This window comes from Pseudopodoces humilis, chromosome 6 (genome assembly GCF_049639895.1).
Source record: "Pseudopodoces humilis isolate 2021_Gansu_Grassland_sample_001 chromosome 6, ASM4963989v1, whole genome shotgun sequence".
NCBI lineage: Eukaryota > Metazoa > Chordata > Aves > Passeriformes > Paridae > Pseudopodoces > Pseudopodoces humilis.
In genome coordinates, this window is record NC_142205.1 from 48,138,368 (window position 1) to 48,154,310 (window position 15,943).

At 36.5% G+C, this 15,943-nt stretch overlaps 1 protein-coding gene across 1 annotated transcript in view; it reads left to right on the top strand.

Annotated features, from left to right (window-relative positions):
- Window positions 1–15,943, top strand: part of TACR3 (tachykinin receptor 3) — a 36,352-nt gene that overhangs the window by 13,271 nt on the left and 7,138 nt on the right. The window contains exons 2-3 of the mRNA XM_005517971.3: window positions 179–367; window positions 2,109–2,259. Coding sequence (XP_005518028.1) covers window positions 179–367; window positions 2,109–2,259 — 340 coding nt within the window. The remainder of the gene's footprint in view (window positions 1–178; window positions 368–2,108; window positions 2,260–15,943) is intronic.

Genomic DNA, 15,943 nt, shown 5'->3' on the forward strand with positions numbered 1-15,943 from the left:
AAATGATATCCAATTAAACTTCTTCATTGGACCTGAACCACACAAAGAGCACAATGACATCAGAACTGCAGGAAGAAAAATATCTCTGCTTTTACCCTTCTCTTTTATCCTAAGCTTTGGCTGATTATAGATACATATGAATCTCTGAAAAGTTCTTACTTTTTGCTTTCTTTTACAGATATATGGCCATTATTGATCCCTTGAAACCTAGGCTCTCTGCAACTGCTACCAAGGTGGTCATTGGGAGCATATGGATTTTGGCATTCCTATTGGCCTTTCCCCAGTGCCTATACTCCATAACCAAGGTGATGCCTGGGAGAACACTTTGCTATGTAGCATGGCCAGGTGGCCCAAAACAGCATTTTACGTAAGCTTTTGTTCTTTTAAACTTGTGCATGATGGTGTCTAGACTTGCAATGGACTTGGCAAAATCTCTAGCATCCTGCAGATACTCTACACACAGAATAACTAACAGCTTTGATCACTGAGAAATGCAGAGCCAGTTCTCTAAGTAAAGATGGTAAAGCATTATATGTGATAAACTGAAAAAAATTATTCTCTTCCACATCTCTGAGTGGGCTCCCTCCTATGCTGCACTTCCACTGTCATTGCTCCACCTAAGTTGGCTACTTCTATAGAGACAGATATGGTCAGAATTGGGAACATAACATGCAATCCAAAGCAAGCTTCCTCTTTATCCTAACCAGGAAAACAAGGATTTCTAGTCTCTCCTTAGAATTCCTTAGGTTGGAAAAGACCTCTAAGGTCATCAAGTTCAAGCACTAACCTTACACTACCAAGTCCACCACCAGACCATGTCCCTAAGTGCCATATATGCATATTTTAAATATATCCAGGGATGGTGAATCAATTGCTCCTCTGGGCAGCCTGTACCAATGCTGGACAACCCTTGCCATTTAAAAAAAAATTCCTAATATTCAGTCTAAACCTTCCCTGGCACAGCCTGCAGCCATTTCTTCTCTTGTAACTAGGGAGAAGAGACAAATACCCACCTCACTACAATCTCCTTTCAAGTAATTGTAGACAATGAGAAGGTCCTAACCAGATTTTTTCACTAGATCTCTTCATAGGAGGGCTGGATTTTGCAGCTTCATTCTGTTACACTATAACAGTTACTTAAGTCAGATATTAGTCCAAAAGAGAAAACTGGATAACCTGCAACTGGTTTCACTTTCTGAAAGTGAGAATATCAGTCAATTAAATTAAATATATCCTGTTTGTCCCTCTAGTAGAATTAGGAATAAGTGGCTGCTTAGGCATCTGTCCTTTCATGTCTGCACTGACATTTAAGAAAAACATTGTGTTCAAGGCTGAAAGCCTGTGTAACCATCTAGAATCAAATTTGACCTTTTGCTCTTTTTAAGGCAGGTGAAAGAAGTCCTGGTCATGTGCAATTTTTATCACTTTAGGAACTGTACACAGACATTTCTCTTTAGGGCAGGAAGGTCACACTCAGTGACAGCTGGGGATTCTTCACTGATCATTCACTAGGATTTTATCTGAAGTTGGCATTTAACCAGGAACTATAAGGAGACAAAAGAAATTCTCTTTGTTTTACCAGAGTTTACATCAGCAGTGGTGACTATACTGCACACAAGTCACAGATCTGTGTTGTCTACATGGAATAGATTTGCCATATGAAGAACAGTGGGTGACAGGACTCTTATCAGGGGTTTTGCATCAATATATGACTAAAATATTTATTTTCCTCTTTCATTTGTGGTCCAGACTAGAGCTCCAAATGCCTAGCTTGCCCTCATGATACTTGGCTGTGCAATTATATCAGCTCAGCTGGTTATGGACAAACATATCTTATTCTGCAGTCACTAATCATGATAACTAGAGTCGTTCATAATACATACTAGTGCAGGCTCAGCATCAGACACCCCACAAATCACATGCATTCAAATGCACATAAATTTGCAGTGCAATCCAAGACTTTCAAAAAGACAGTGAAAACACCAAGGACTAGCCAGTTTATGCAAAACATGCTTCGTGTTAAAGTAGCAGACTTGATTTCTAGCAGCCCATTCCATTGGTATAGCTCCTCTGAAAGCACTTACCACCTTAATACCTTCTCGTTGCAGGTATCATGTTATTGTGATTGTGCTGGTCTACTGCTTTCCACTGCTTGTCATGGGCATCACTTATTCCATGGTGGGAATTACCCTCTGGGGAGGAGAAATACCAGGTGACACATCCAACAAATACCATGAGCAGCTCAAAGCTAAGAGAAAGGTACTGTTCCGGTAAATCCCACTAAGTGGATACTTATAAAATCATCTGCAATTGTGTTGCAACATAGCACAGTAAATTCTTTCAGAAAAACCAAATCACTTGAAATAGCAGTAATGAGAGACCTGCTTCAATACAGAATTTGATTATGTTTGACAAGTTGTCTTCTCTGTTCACTGGCTGTTCTTTTTGTAACTTTAATGCTTGTCATTAAATAAAGGAAACATTTGGGTTTTAACTTCTTACTCCACATGTAGCAGCACATACCGTGTCTGCTATATCTAAACGAAGGCAAAAAGTTTAGCCTTGGCAGAGTTAAGATACTGAGTTCTGAACAATGGGCTAGCAAATCATTAGCTCGTTAGGTAATATTCTCATCCTACTGAAACAAAAGTGAATCTTGTAGTAATTCTTAGGTGATTAAGGTCCATGCATATTTGAGATAAGCACTGATCAGCCTGTTTGTAATAAACAAATCAGAATTTAAACAATAACTTTTTTGTGAGAAATGCAAACAAGTTTTCCCAGATATTTTCTTTCAATCTCTTTCACTGTAGGTATTGCTTAAACTAACTAGACTTGGGATTGTTTATGAACTAAGTATTTTACTATCTCCTATAGTATATAGGAGATATATATAGTATATAGGAGATATATTTTAGTATATAATAAAGATAGTATTTTACTATCTTTGCTAGATCAGTTTTCCTAATGTTGCAGTGCAATGAAGGTTTCTCTCCCATAACATTCTTTTTTTTTAACCCAGCTTTTCTTGTTTAATAAAGTGGCCTTCTGCTTTTCAGTTCAGATTTTTTTTTTTATACTAAAATGTATTGAACCTTTCAGATTTGAAAAAATGGTACCCTAATACAAACTTCTAATTCACAATGATGAGCACACTTTCAGTTGCTCGATTTGCTTCCTGATACTGTATGTTTGAACAGTGGAATATGCTACTGTGCTGCAGCAATAACAGAGTGGGGCGTATTGGGTCCTGAGACAACATGAGATCTCCTGAAAATTCTGGAGAACACTAACATTTTCATTTCTTTCAGGACACTGCAGAAATAACTTTCTGTAGCAGACACAATTTGCAAAAGCAAATGTGGAAGGGAAATTATTAAATTATTGCAAAACCAGGACATGCCAGAAATTCAGGACTTTTTATCATAATGACTAAGTAAAATAATCATATTGTGACATAGAAACTAGAGGTTTCTGAAAAGACAATCTGGCCTTTACTATATGAAATAGAAGGCCCAATTAAATCTCTTGAATACTTTAAAAACAGTACCTGTTTAGAATTCTAAATATATACAGGAGACAAGGAAGAGCATCCTTAATTAAAGGATTTTAAATGTGATAGTATGGGAATGCATACCTTCATGGCATGCAACAAGGGAATTAAATTATGTGCAGATACATTATAACTGCATCAGTGACTTTATGGGTAGAGCTCCATGACAGCACTTTAGCTACACTGCTGTGCTCTCCAGCAGGATTTATGAAATAACTGGTATTTGGAAAGATGAATCATAATTGGTTATTCACAGAGAGGAACTAACAGACTGGAATCCAAATAAAGCCATAACTCAGCCTGTCTCTGATAACAGAGCTTGTGCTTTGCCTTTTCAGGCAAAAAAATAATCTATTTTTCTTGCTATTTAGTATATAGGTATCTAGACATATGGAAAATCTGTGCACTTATAATGAAGGAGAAATATAAAATGGCTGACTATGTTTCCTATCAGACAATGTTACAGTGCAAAGGTGTCTGATTCGGGCTGTTTGAAATGATATTTAATATTAAGAATGTAGTGAAGAGTTCATGTAAGACCTTTAAAAGAAACAATGTTTGCTAACAAAAGATTTGAAGCTTGACAAAGTTGCCAACAAATGGTCTTACCATTTCATATATATGATTGGGCAATACAGTCCTGAATCCTCCTGAAAGCAACATTAAGGGATGAAGGATTCAAAGAATAGACTGCACATTGTAGGTTAGACAACACAAAGTCATGCTTAGTACCTTTAAGGTCAAAGACAAAGTATTTAGAAATTCAGGACTGGATTAAACTACAAAACTACTTTTGCTTTTTTTTTTTTTTTTTTTTTTTTTTTGACAGACAGCTCAAATATCTCAGGGACTGACCCATTTAAATCTGCCAGACATCAGTCTTTTGAACTTTTGAACATTTGCTACATGAGGGGACTTTGCAGCCATTATCCCTTCTTCTTAAAGCTCCCAGCATGAGACTGACTGATATTCAGCTGAACATCATTTATTCTCCTGCAATTCCCATTTTCACAATATGGAATTATAGTCTCAATGGTGTCATACATAACAAGTTTATACAAGTGGCTCATAATATTAATGTAAGATTTACTAGGTCAAAATGTTCTTTATATTCACGGCAAATACTTGCTCTCAGATGTTGTCTCCACACCCTGCTTTTGCTATCTAACAAATTCCAATCATTCTTTCAGCATTACTTAACCCATAAGAGGGAATAATCCATGTACCACAAGTAAAATCAGTTAGTATTGTTTTTATCAAGAGATACAGTTCTGATACAAATGTTTTCTGAAAAAAAGAACATTTATCTCAACAGAAGATGCTATTGCCTGGCCACAATGTGAAGAATACAGAGGAACAGAAAACGTTCTCTGTAACTTCTATATTTCCTTTACTGTTCCTTTTACTTATGACTGTTAACTTTGTGATAACGTGTCACCAGGCATCTTTTTCAGTAATTTTCATTCCTCCACACCTATGCTTCTGCCTGTATTTTCTGTTTCCCCTAACACAGCTTGAGGTATCATCTCAACTTCTTTTAGTAATGAAGATTGATTAAAAGCCACATTGTTTCAATATATTTTTTTTCTCAAATATGAGTATAAAACAAGAAAAAAGTCCTACATGTTTGCTAGCAAATCACAGTCTCTGAGATTTCCTGTGTGAACACTTCATACATATTTCTTTGGTTTGCTCTCTTTCTTTCCCCTCCTTTTCCTAGATTTAGAGGAAGTCCAGAGAAGGGCAGCTAAAAATGATCAAAGGACTTATGAAGATATTAAAATGGCCTGAACTTTTAAGATTGGAGATAAGGACATTAAAGGACAAGATGTCAGGGTTTAAGGAAACAAAAAGGGGGTGGATAAAGTGACTGAAGAACTGTTGGTGACCAAATCCTGAAATACAAGAATTGATAGGAGAGCAGCACAAGGCTGGTAGAAGAGAGAGCACTTTAAGAAAGGATAATTTAAAAGTCGGTAAAGGGCGTCTGATATGTTCTCCTGCCAGATGCTTATGATGTCAGAGGATCCAGAAAAGTTTTAGGCAGATTAACAAACAATAAATTCATAAATCATAGTTTTTTTTAAGGTTGGAAAAGACCACCAAGATCAACAGGTCCAACCTCTAACTGGTCTCCATGGTCAACCAGACCACAACGCTAGGTGCCACGCCCATTCATTTCTTGAACACTTTTAGATATAATGACTCCACCACTTCCCTGGGTAGCCTTTTCCAATGGCTGACAATCCTTTCAGTGAAGAAATGCTTCTTGATGTCCAAAAATTCTCCTTAAGGTCCAAGCAGATACTGAAAGGATGAATCAGAGATGCACTTCTCTTTAACACAATCATGGGTGCCAGGGCAGTATTAGGAAAATAGAAAATGAAAAATGGCCAGGTTCATGAGATTTCCATAAACAGGACCTCCTACTGCCTCTGTGACATATTAGTAGGAGAGATGGGCAACTGTCTGATTCAGAAGGAACTGTCCTATGTCTTTATGCTCCTGTTTTTACATACCAGTGCAGCTATAAAAATACTCCTGACTTCTCATTGGCTTTCAGTGCAACTAAAAATTTCCTTTTTTATTTCTTTACTGCATATGAATACATAACATGAAAATACATTAATATATATTTTATACCACACATTACAAAGAAAAGTACTAATTAGAAATAATGATACTTTTTCTAGCATTAAAAGGTAGCCTTCCAGGTCAGACCAAGAAAAAAAAAAAAAGATAGTTTCCCTATGGGGTAGTTTATTGTGGAGCAGAGGCAGGGAGAAAAAGAGAAAAGGAAAAACAAATCAAGAGAGTCAAAGCCTAAAATATTGCAGTATGGCATCAAAACTCTTGAAATACTGGATTAATTATGGGCTGACATTTGAAAAAACAAGACTATACTCATAATACAAAGCTTATTCTACATAAATAGGTGATGAGAGTATTACACTATGAACTCACAGATCAGATGATAACCAATAATTAACTCTGAAATCAAAGATCCTCCTAGTTCACAAGCAACCACTAAGTCTAGACAGACTAGGATTAGATATTGCTCCATTCATAAAACCTTTTGTGAAAGTTTGCATCCAGCCATGTGAAATAAAATGTTTTGACACTCTGGGTCCAAGGATTTGTCTTGCATGTGACTTCCTACACCATCTTGAAACTTCACTTTTATCCTACATATTTGTTCAGACTTCTTCCATATTGGAAAGTAATTGCTTCCTCATGGGACTACATAAAGACATGGGATGTTTAAAATCTTCCCAGTTATTTAAGCAATCCATCTTCTCCTCGTTTATCCTAGCATGAGAACCAGCACTGCAATCTCCCCTAATTTATATATTATATGCCATTTTCAAAATGACATAAGGGAATAGAAGTTTAATACAGCAGTAAGTAAATATAACTTGATTAACCTAAATTTAGTTAAAAATACCCCCTTAAATCAACTACTCTACACAAATTTGTACCACAGACTTCAAGGGAAAGCCCATCCTTCACAGCTGATGGCCTTATATACACTGAATCAACACGTGTGACTAATTTTTAAAAGTCAGACAGTAAGAAACAGAATTTTTTGGTCTTTTTTCAGGAAATGGTATGCCAAGGCTACACATACATCAAAATATTCACTAGACATGTTTAGATGTCCAAAGAGAACCAAATCCTAGAATACACTGTATGTAAGGTGAAGGCATCTGGACTACACCTCACCCAAACCTACCACGCAACAGCAGTCTGCTGAAGAGTACTCATACTGCCATTGTGCTGTTCCCATAATTTATTTATTCATGGGGCATGAGTGTTTCCACCTTGAAGATTCATTTGTGCTTGTGCACCATGGACAGAAACAACTTCCAGGGTGGTGTCGGAGCACTTTGCTCACACTGAGCAGGTGTCCACTCCAGAACGGAACAAACACACACAGAGGGCCACGGGCACTTTCCCCTGGGAAGGCACCTCTTCCCTTTGGCTGATCTTACATTTCTGGGAGTGATATGTGAAACAACCTACCCAGCCTGTTGTGGGGTAATGAGGTGCAGAAGCTCAGTTTGCTATGAATACTGTGTATCTCCTGCCGAAAATAGGGGCCTGTATAATTTACTGATCCATCAACACTCATCTTCTGTAAAGGGGTCTGCTCTTGGACTTTGCAGAGATTGACAATGAAAAGAAAATGCAAAACAGAATAAATAAATACTAGAAGAGAACTAACACAGAAGATTAAGCTTGAGAAATAAACACTTTTTAAGGAAGAGGTGATCTCGCTGATCTAAGAGTCATAGCACTATGGCTTATATTATAATGTGTGGGTGGCTGTATTGCTTGACTAGCTGAAATTTCATACAGCTACAGTGAAATTATCATTTATCCAAAATGCTGATGTATTGTGAGCACCTTGCAGGCCAAAGCTCCATCATGATTGAAAACCACAGGTGCACTTCGGTGCAGCCACATTCACAAATTTAGCAGTCATTGCTCAGCGCATTCAAAAAGAAAAAAAGACTTGGTAACAGGAGGTTGAAGAACAACTTAGGCCAGGTAGCACCACTTCTGTGCACTCCACTGCTCTGTTATCTGCCAACAATCAAGAGAAACAGAGATGCTTTTTAAAGATTGCAGTCCTTACGCAGAAATGTCCACTGATTAATTCCTCAGGAAACTAAAGGTGTAACAAAAATACCAAAGTGGCAGCTCATTATGCCCGTAGACTGTTTCTTCTATGCAAAATACAAAGAAGTGTCCCAAAAGTCTCTGAAGTTATTAGTCCAAATCTATGATTTCATACTTTTAAGTCAGTCTCTTCCAAGGTAATAATCACACAGTAATGTATCTCAGACTTTGTGAAACTACTCTAGAAATTAAATATTTTTGAAGAATTTCATATCAATGAGTCATGCAAAGTTTTAAACATCAACTGGTTCTGTTCAACAATGTCACATTTCTTACTCAATGTAAAGAAAGAAAAAAAACAAATCAGGAAGATTCTCAGATGCTTTTAAGGGTTCTCCAGAAAACAAACTTATCCCTTCCTTGCCAGACACTGGAAGATGATGAACTGCATCCAGTGGTTTCTCCACTTCTTCACTGAGTGTCAGTTCGTGTCTTTCAATATTAAAATGTTAAATGAAAACAGGACAGGAACCAGCCTTCAGGCCTGTCACCACAGACAACTCTAACAGAATTCCTCTGATATCATCTTAAACCTCCATCTTCTAAAAAATCTTACCAATCCTAGAGTTCAGTTTTCCGGGCTAAATTTCTTTATAGACAGCTCTATCTACGCCATTATTTCAGTTAGTTTCATTAATTACTTAACATGCCTCACTGGTATCACCTCTACAGATATTTTTACTCCTATTTCTTCTTTCAGTCTTTGTTTACATTTGGTACATAAATGAAACAAGTGCTTCTGATCTTCTTTTATATAATATCATTATGCAACAAGTGACCAAAACCAGAGAAGGAATGAAAGCAAAGTAGTGTCACCATGGTCCTACACAGGCATAACTCCCTGTTCTCCACTGAGAATGCCTCATCTGGAACATCCTAATCTCTCATTTCTTTCTTTCATTAAATGGATGACCTGGTGCTACAATGAGTCTATAACATCTGTCTCCTCTTCATTTGTTCATGACAGGCAAACAAATTCACAGTAGCTAGTTTTATTAGTCCTTAACTGAGCAAATCCCAGAACTCTTCTGAGTTTGATCCCCACCTACCACAGTACCAGTCCAGCAGTTCCTACCTGTCACTGCCACCACCCCACCTAGGGACACAAACACTACTGGTACCATACAACATGTATGACCAGCACTGTGAAATTGCATTTCTGCTCCCACAGTTCTTCCACATCCCAGTTCTTTCTCTGCCTTGCTTCTGTAGCAGCAGGGTTGCCTAGAAGTGTCTTGTCATCAAACTTACCTGACATGCCTTTACTGTACAAAACTCCTCAATAAAAACATTAAATGAGGCAGATCTCAAGACTGATACTTAGAGAATATATCCCAGAGTGGAGGGAGATAAGTATTAAATACTTTCTAATAAAAATATTTTTTTTCTCAACTACCTTTCCAGTGCAAAGTGCTTTCCAAATCATGCTCAGTAATGAAATGTAAACAGGCAAAATTACTTACAAAAATTAATAACTGAAGATAGGTTTCCTCTCATTCTACCCCAGGGCACGTCTTACTATGATATCCTTAACTCTGACTATTTATAGGAAGTATGAAATAGCCTTGTTAATCTGGTCGATTCAAACCAATCTTAATGAAGCTAGAGCCTGACTTCACAAACTGATACACATGCCTAAAACTGGGTTTGTAACCCTGTAGAGATGGAGCTAGTTACACAAGGAGATGTGACATGATGTTTAGTATGCTTCCTACAGAGCACAGATGCTTACCCTGCCTGCTGCTCTTCTCCATGGCTCTGCATCTGAGAGTCAGGACTGGCCATTAAGAAGGTTGTTGGACCAAACTGGAGATTTAGTGTTCCGCTAACATTTTGAGCAATTGTTCCATAACTGTAGACAAAAAAAAAAGACAAATACCCTACCAGACTCACCAGATGGCTATTAATACAACAGTCAAAGTCTCTACTTGCAAGTAATTGCTATTACAGCCAAAAGTTTGCATACTAGAATTTTTAAGCTTATTTTCTCTTAAGTTTAAGAAAAACTTCAAAAGGGTAGTGAGGGTCAGGATATTATGAATATCTTTCTGGTGAAAATACTAGTGGAATAATTTTCCAATTTTGACCAGTAATACATTCCCATAATTACCTCAAGTCTCCACAAGAATACAGAATACTGACAGGAAAGCCTGATTTGGGCATTTTCATTTACAATTAATTAAGTTCTTGCACAATCACCATGCTGATTAATGTATGACCCCCTTCCTAAACACATACACACAAAGAGGCACATTTTTTTCCAGTAGATGAGGCAGAATAACCAATAATCTTTGGTTTTAAGTTGTAAAGAGTTCTGTTAACTCTTTCTATTACCAAGTGTATGGACTGAAAACCTACTGAAAATGTAGGGAATGAGCAAATTAATTATTCATCTTGTGAATCATGATTTTTATTTCACAGTCTCACTCTTCACATGTTTAGAAATTGCCTAGGGAAAGATGGGCACAAGGTACAGGGGAATTACTGTCATTTCATGTTAAATCCAAAATATTTTTTACAGAGCTATTTTATGGTCTTAGAACTTCAGAAAATAAAGGGTTCACTTGTTCTCCTTTTCAGGAAATCTTTTTCTAGCAATTTGTCCTCTTTTTAATGATCTGCCCATAATTTTGAACAAGATTTTGTATTGAGGTAAAAATAAAGTCAGACCTCCTCCTGAGCATTCTCTGAACATGATTGACATAATGAAATATAACAAAATTACTGGAAGCTGCTCTTCTCTGCTATCTCCAAATAGCTACAAAACACTCAAGCAGCTGTATCAGCTTCCATTCACTGCCTCAAGTTCCTAAAACTCAGCTATGAACTGTGAACAAGAACATCTTTCCACATCCATCGTCCTTGCTTCAAGCAGCAATCACACAGAAATAAAAGCAGATTAAATACTAAAAACAGCTTTGTACTGTGCATAAACCTTGACAGTGTAAGTATTTACGTACAAACTGATGGAAGTTTTCTGGTCAATACTTTTTTATAGAACAGCTGGCAACATCTCCAGGTCAGGGGCAGATTTAAGAGACTGGTTCTGCATGGTCAGTGATTAGGCTCAGAATTGTGCTCTTACAGTTGCTGTGATATTTCTCCTTGTTATTTTTGTATTTCTGATCACTGTTGGCAAAAAATTATGTGAAATGTAAAGTCTATGCACAGTCCAAAGGGCAAAAATTTCTTATTAATGGTTCATATTTTTAAGAATGGAAGTAACACAATCTTAACAGACAAAAATTTCAACAGTGCTTAACTCCAATATTAGTGAGCCCAGTGTGTTTTCAAATGCATTGCTTAAGTACACGTTTGTTAATAATAAAATGAAGATATGTATGAGAAAGACAAATGAAAGCCAAGTGTCTCTTTTTCAGCATTCAGATTTTCAGAATGGAGATTATGATCTCCATGTTTCAAACTGTGGAATTGGGGTTTTTAAGACAGACTTCATTTTCTCTGTGCAGTTCTCCCCAAGTTCAAGTTTGGGACCTGGCCCTCCAGACCGACAACCTTAACATCCCACATTCAGGACAAAGTGTGTTTTTTAAGCTGCAATTTTTTTCACCAGCATATAAACAAACCTTGGAAACTCCAAAAGTTTTTATTGTATCATCTAATCAGCAGCCAAAGTTATCCCATTACATATCCTAAATTATGACTACATGAATAGTCCTGTGTGTGCATGGGTGTGTAAAAACATGTATATATATATATTTACACACAGATGGAAGCGAGTGCGTAAGAAGCCCCTTCCTCATCGAGTCCCTCTAGGGAAGTCGTGAACAAATTAATTTTAGCATGAGTTTTCACTGAGCTCTCTGGAATACTGCCAAGCATCTGTGTGGTGAAAAGCACAGGAAATCTGATGAGATCACTCATTTTGGAGGACTGCAGAGCCAAGGCCTGTATATTCAGCACAACAGAACTGCAGTTCCAGTATTACACTTACACACTTCCACGTTCATTACGGGTTGCTCTTCATGTCAAAACAAAACATAATTTCAGCACAGGTTTTTTCTGAGTTAAAGCAGAAATCTAAACACTTACACACAGAGTGTCTGTTATGTCTATTAATGCCTTCACCTAACAAATCTAATCCTTTAACTCAAGCATTTAATTATTTAGAAATTTCTCTACCGAAACACTGTAAATAACCTCTTCAAAGAACCTTTATCTCATTACTCATTTTCTGAGGTGGAGAGAAGTAGTTTTTTTATTTCTCCAGGTTTTAAAGCAGGTTTCCTAGGAAATAGTTTCAGCCACCCTGACATGGGTCAGCTTATTCCATGAACTGGGATATCACAGGAGTATCAAGCCAATGCAATAACGACCATGTGTTGACCATTATGGCCAAGTCATGTGGCTACTTTAATACTTGAAGCATTGCTTGTCTGTACAAAAGTAGATGCTGTCAGGAGAATGACACTCCTGATACCTTTCATCAATAATTGACCAGAGCATGTACCACTTTATTGACCAAGTATTTCCAGAATGTTCTCTATGCGAGTTACAAGTCTACTTCTAATAAATTCACAACCTTGTACAGTCATTTGGAGACTGACAAAAATAAACTAGGTGCATGAAATGCAAAACATAAACCTTAACATCACTGACATTAATAGTTTCCTTTGAAGTCAATTTAAATGAAAATAGAATGGGGGACAATATTAAAATTTTTTGCTTTTTTTTTTCCTTAGGTGGTAATAAACATTTTTTCTTCAAACTTTGAAAGGGAGGATGCTACTACTACTGTAAACACGTAACTATGATGGCAATTTAAAAATAGCTTTAACTGTGCTTTTTTTTCCTAACAGAATTTTGCCATGCAATTTAAACAAGTACAGTCCAGGAATAATTCATAGTTATTTTCTTATCAACAGAAAATAGTAGAGCTTTTTCAAACTACGTAGTAAGCAATCTGCATTCCTTCCCATTATGTTCTTGTGCCAAAATTCTAGAGAAATATGGTAAACATTCAGATGGCTACTAATTATATAAATCACTTATTTAATCCTCCTAGGTGAATAAGCTGGAAATAAAACAATTCAAAACATAGTCTTTCCATATGAAATAAGAGACCATGCTCCTGTTTTGAAGATAACCAAAGGTACCCGTCTCATTTTAGGTTCAGGAGGACAGTTTTCATAAGGAGCCCACATAAAGTAAAACACAGATAGGATGCTATGCAACTTTTGCATAGTTCATTGCCATAATTCATCATAGCATTAGTTGTTTATTGCAGTGTCCAATATATAATATCTAGTTTTCAAAAGAAAACATTCACTAATGCCATGTCTTCAGAAATCTTATATGGAAAATTAATTTAAACATTGAGCCTATAACAAGGATAAAAGTTCTAGAACACTTTCAGAATTGTATCAGTAAGTCAACTTCAGAATTAACTACCCCTATTAGCAAAACAAAAGAAGATATGTTTATTTTATTTCTTCCCATATCAAAACTTATATTTGGTTGGAGGCATGGAAATGAATTATGCCCCATTATTCATTCCAGGTAAGGAAGGAAAATATTGTAAAATAAGTGGTGGTATGAGCCCTAAGTACAAAAGCACTAGATTAGCTTTTTCACTTTTTTCCCCAAACTAGATCTCAGGTGGATAATCATGCCCAATAATACCAATCTCACAACAGCCATTCAGAGTAGTTTTCTAAAGAACATAAACTTCTTATGCTATTCAGTGGTTAAGACCATTGAAGAAATTATACAAGGCCACCTACTTTTACTTGCTGTCCAGCTTCCAGAAAAAAACTCTTAGTCTGAGCAGCAGACATTAGCATATTGCTTAATATCCAGCAATCTCTTGTGAGAAATTGAGACATCTTTTATTAGATAAAGTAACATAAAACTTGTGTAAACTTCTCCTTCTTGCCCCCAACCAGCTTGTAAAATCATTTGTTCTCCAGGAAAATAAAAGTCTGAGCAAAATATTTACCCCTTTTTTTGCAATGGAACACATATTCCTTGACATGTTGAGAGAAACTCTCAAAGTCTCAAACTCAAAGTGGCTCAAAGTCACTGTCAAACCTGTGTTCTATGCAACTTCAGGGAACCATAATTTAACAATGGCAGTAGCTATGACCACCCAAAAATATCAAAATAATTGCTTTTATTTTAGGGGAATCCCACATTTTAGTATTTGGAAGAAAGCAAACTAATTAAAAACTACTTCACACTAGAAGATAATATATTTTTGAACTTTAGAGCTTAACTAACAAAGTAAATGATTATGAATTCTGTTGGCAGGGATTATGCAAACTGAAATGAAAAACAGTTTCTTTATTTCAAGTAATTGAGAAAAACAGATGGAAAGCGCAAAACGGAAGACTAAAATTATTTGGAGCACTGGAACTGGCAAATACTTTACCTGGCTGAAAGACTTCCAAGCTCTCATACTTTCTCCTCCTAAAAGTGCAACTATTAAGAATCCATCCTTTCCTATGGGGTGAAAGAATACAGAAAATCCCTGACTCTGTCAAAGCACCTGGTACCTTAGAAGTCAGTTCCATCTCTATTGCCAGTAGAACTATCTTTGAATCCTAACTTTCTTGCAGAAGAGAGATAGTTTACTCCAAATAAGCACTGTGGAGAAGCAAAGGCATACTGGTGTTCCTTTCTCTCTGGTGTTTCATGTATAACTGCCATGTAGTCCACAGGACTGGGAAGTGGATTTACTGGCTGCATCCTAACATGCTGGGAAAAACACTTTGTGAAATGTTAGTGTGGCATTTTACTTCTCCCAAAAGAGCTCAGGACATAAATTATGATCCCAGGGATTATCTGTGAACTGTGTTTAAGATGTACTCATGAATAAATAACATCCAGGACAGGGTAAACAAGACATTCTTACACTCCATGGGTTCTTAAATAATTTGCTTCTCATTTATATCTGCATAACACCCAGGAGTAAAAGTTCTGAAAGTAATTAAATTGTTCTGTGTGATATAAGTGCAAATGAAATCAAAAGCCAAACTCCTGTACTTGTAGAAGCAGCAGCATCAAAGATGACTTAGAAAGGCAATAAGGAGCTGCAGAGAAGATTGAAAAGGAAATGATTGCATGGTCCAAGTCTTAGGTATTGCTGGCAAATCAATGCCTTGCAATGAGAATTGCTGTATTCCTCCAGCAGCAACTGAGTCTCCAGAAAATCATATGTTATTCCTAATCTTTCAAGAGCTGCTCTCAATGCTACATGTTAAATCAGACTACATTTCTAGCTATTCTTCATGCAAAATAAAAACAGGATGGAAAAATAAATGTACTTCTGTTTTTTCTGAGTGTAGCAGAATCAGTTTAGTTTGTTTTCACCTTTACCGTTCTAAATGTTTCACAGCGAACTTGCAAACTCCAATTCCAATGAACTTATATTGCTTTTGCTCTTTTAAATACATTTTTTTCTCATTACATCCATTAATGGAAGAATGCCTCTTACTCAGACAAAGGATTTAAAGGAATGAACAAGACAAAGCACATAAATTAATTTTCTTTTCTAAACATAGTTTTTCTTAGACACAGGCAGCAGTGAATCAATATCAGCAGAACAGGTTGATGAAAATCAATGTATAAAATAAATACTTTGATTTTCCATTTACAAATCTAGCCTCAAGACTTGCATGAAGGTTGCACAACTGGGAGACTCAGTAAAACTCATTTAACAAAAGTATTGCCTAGAACAGAAAAAAC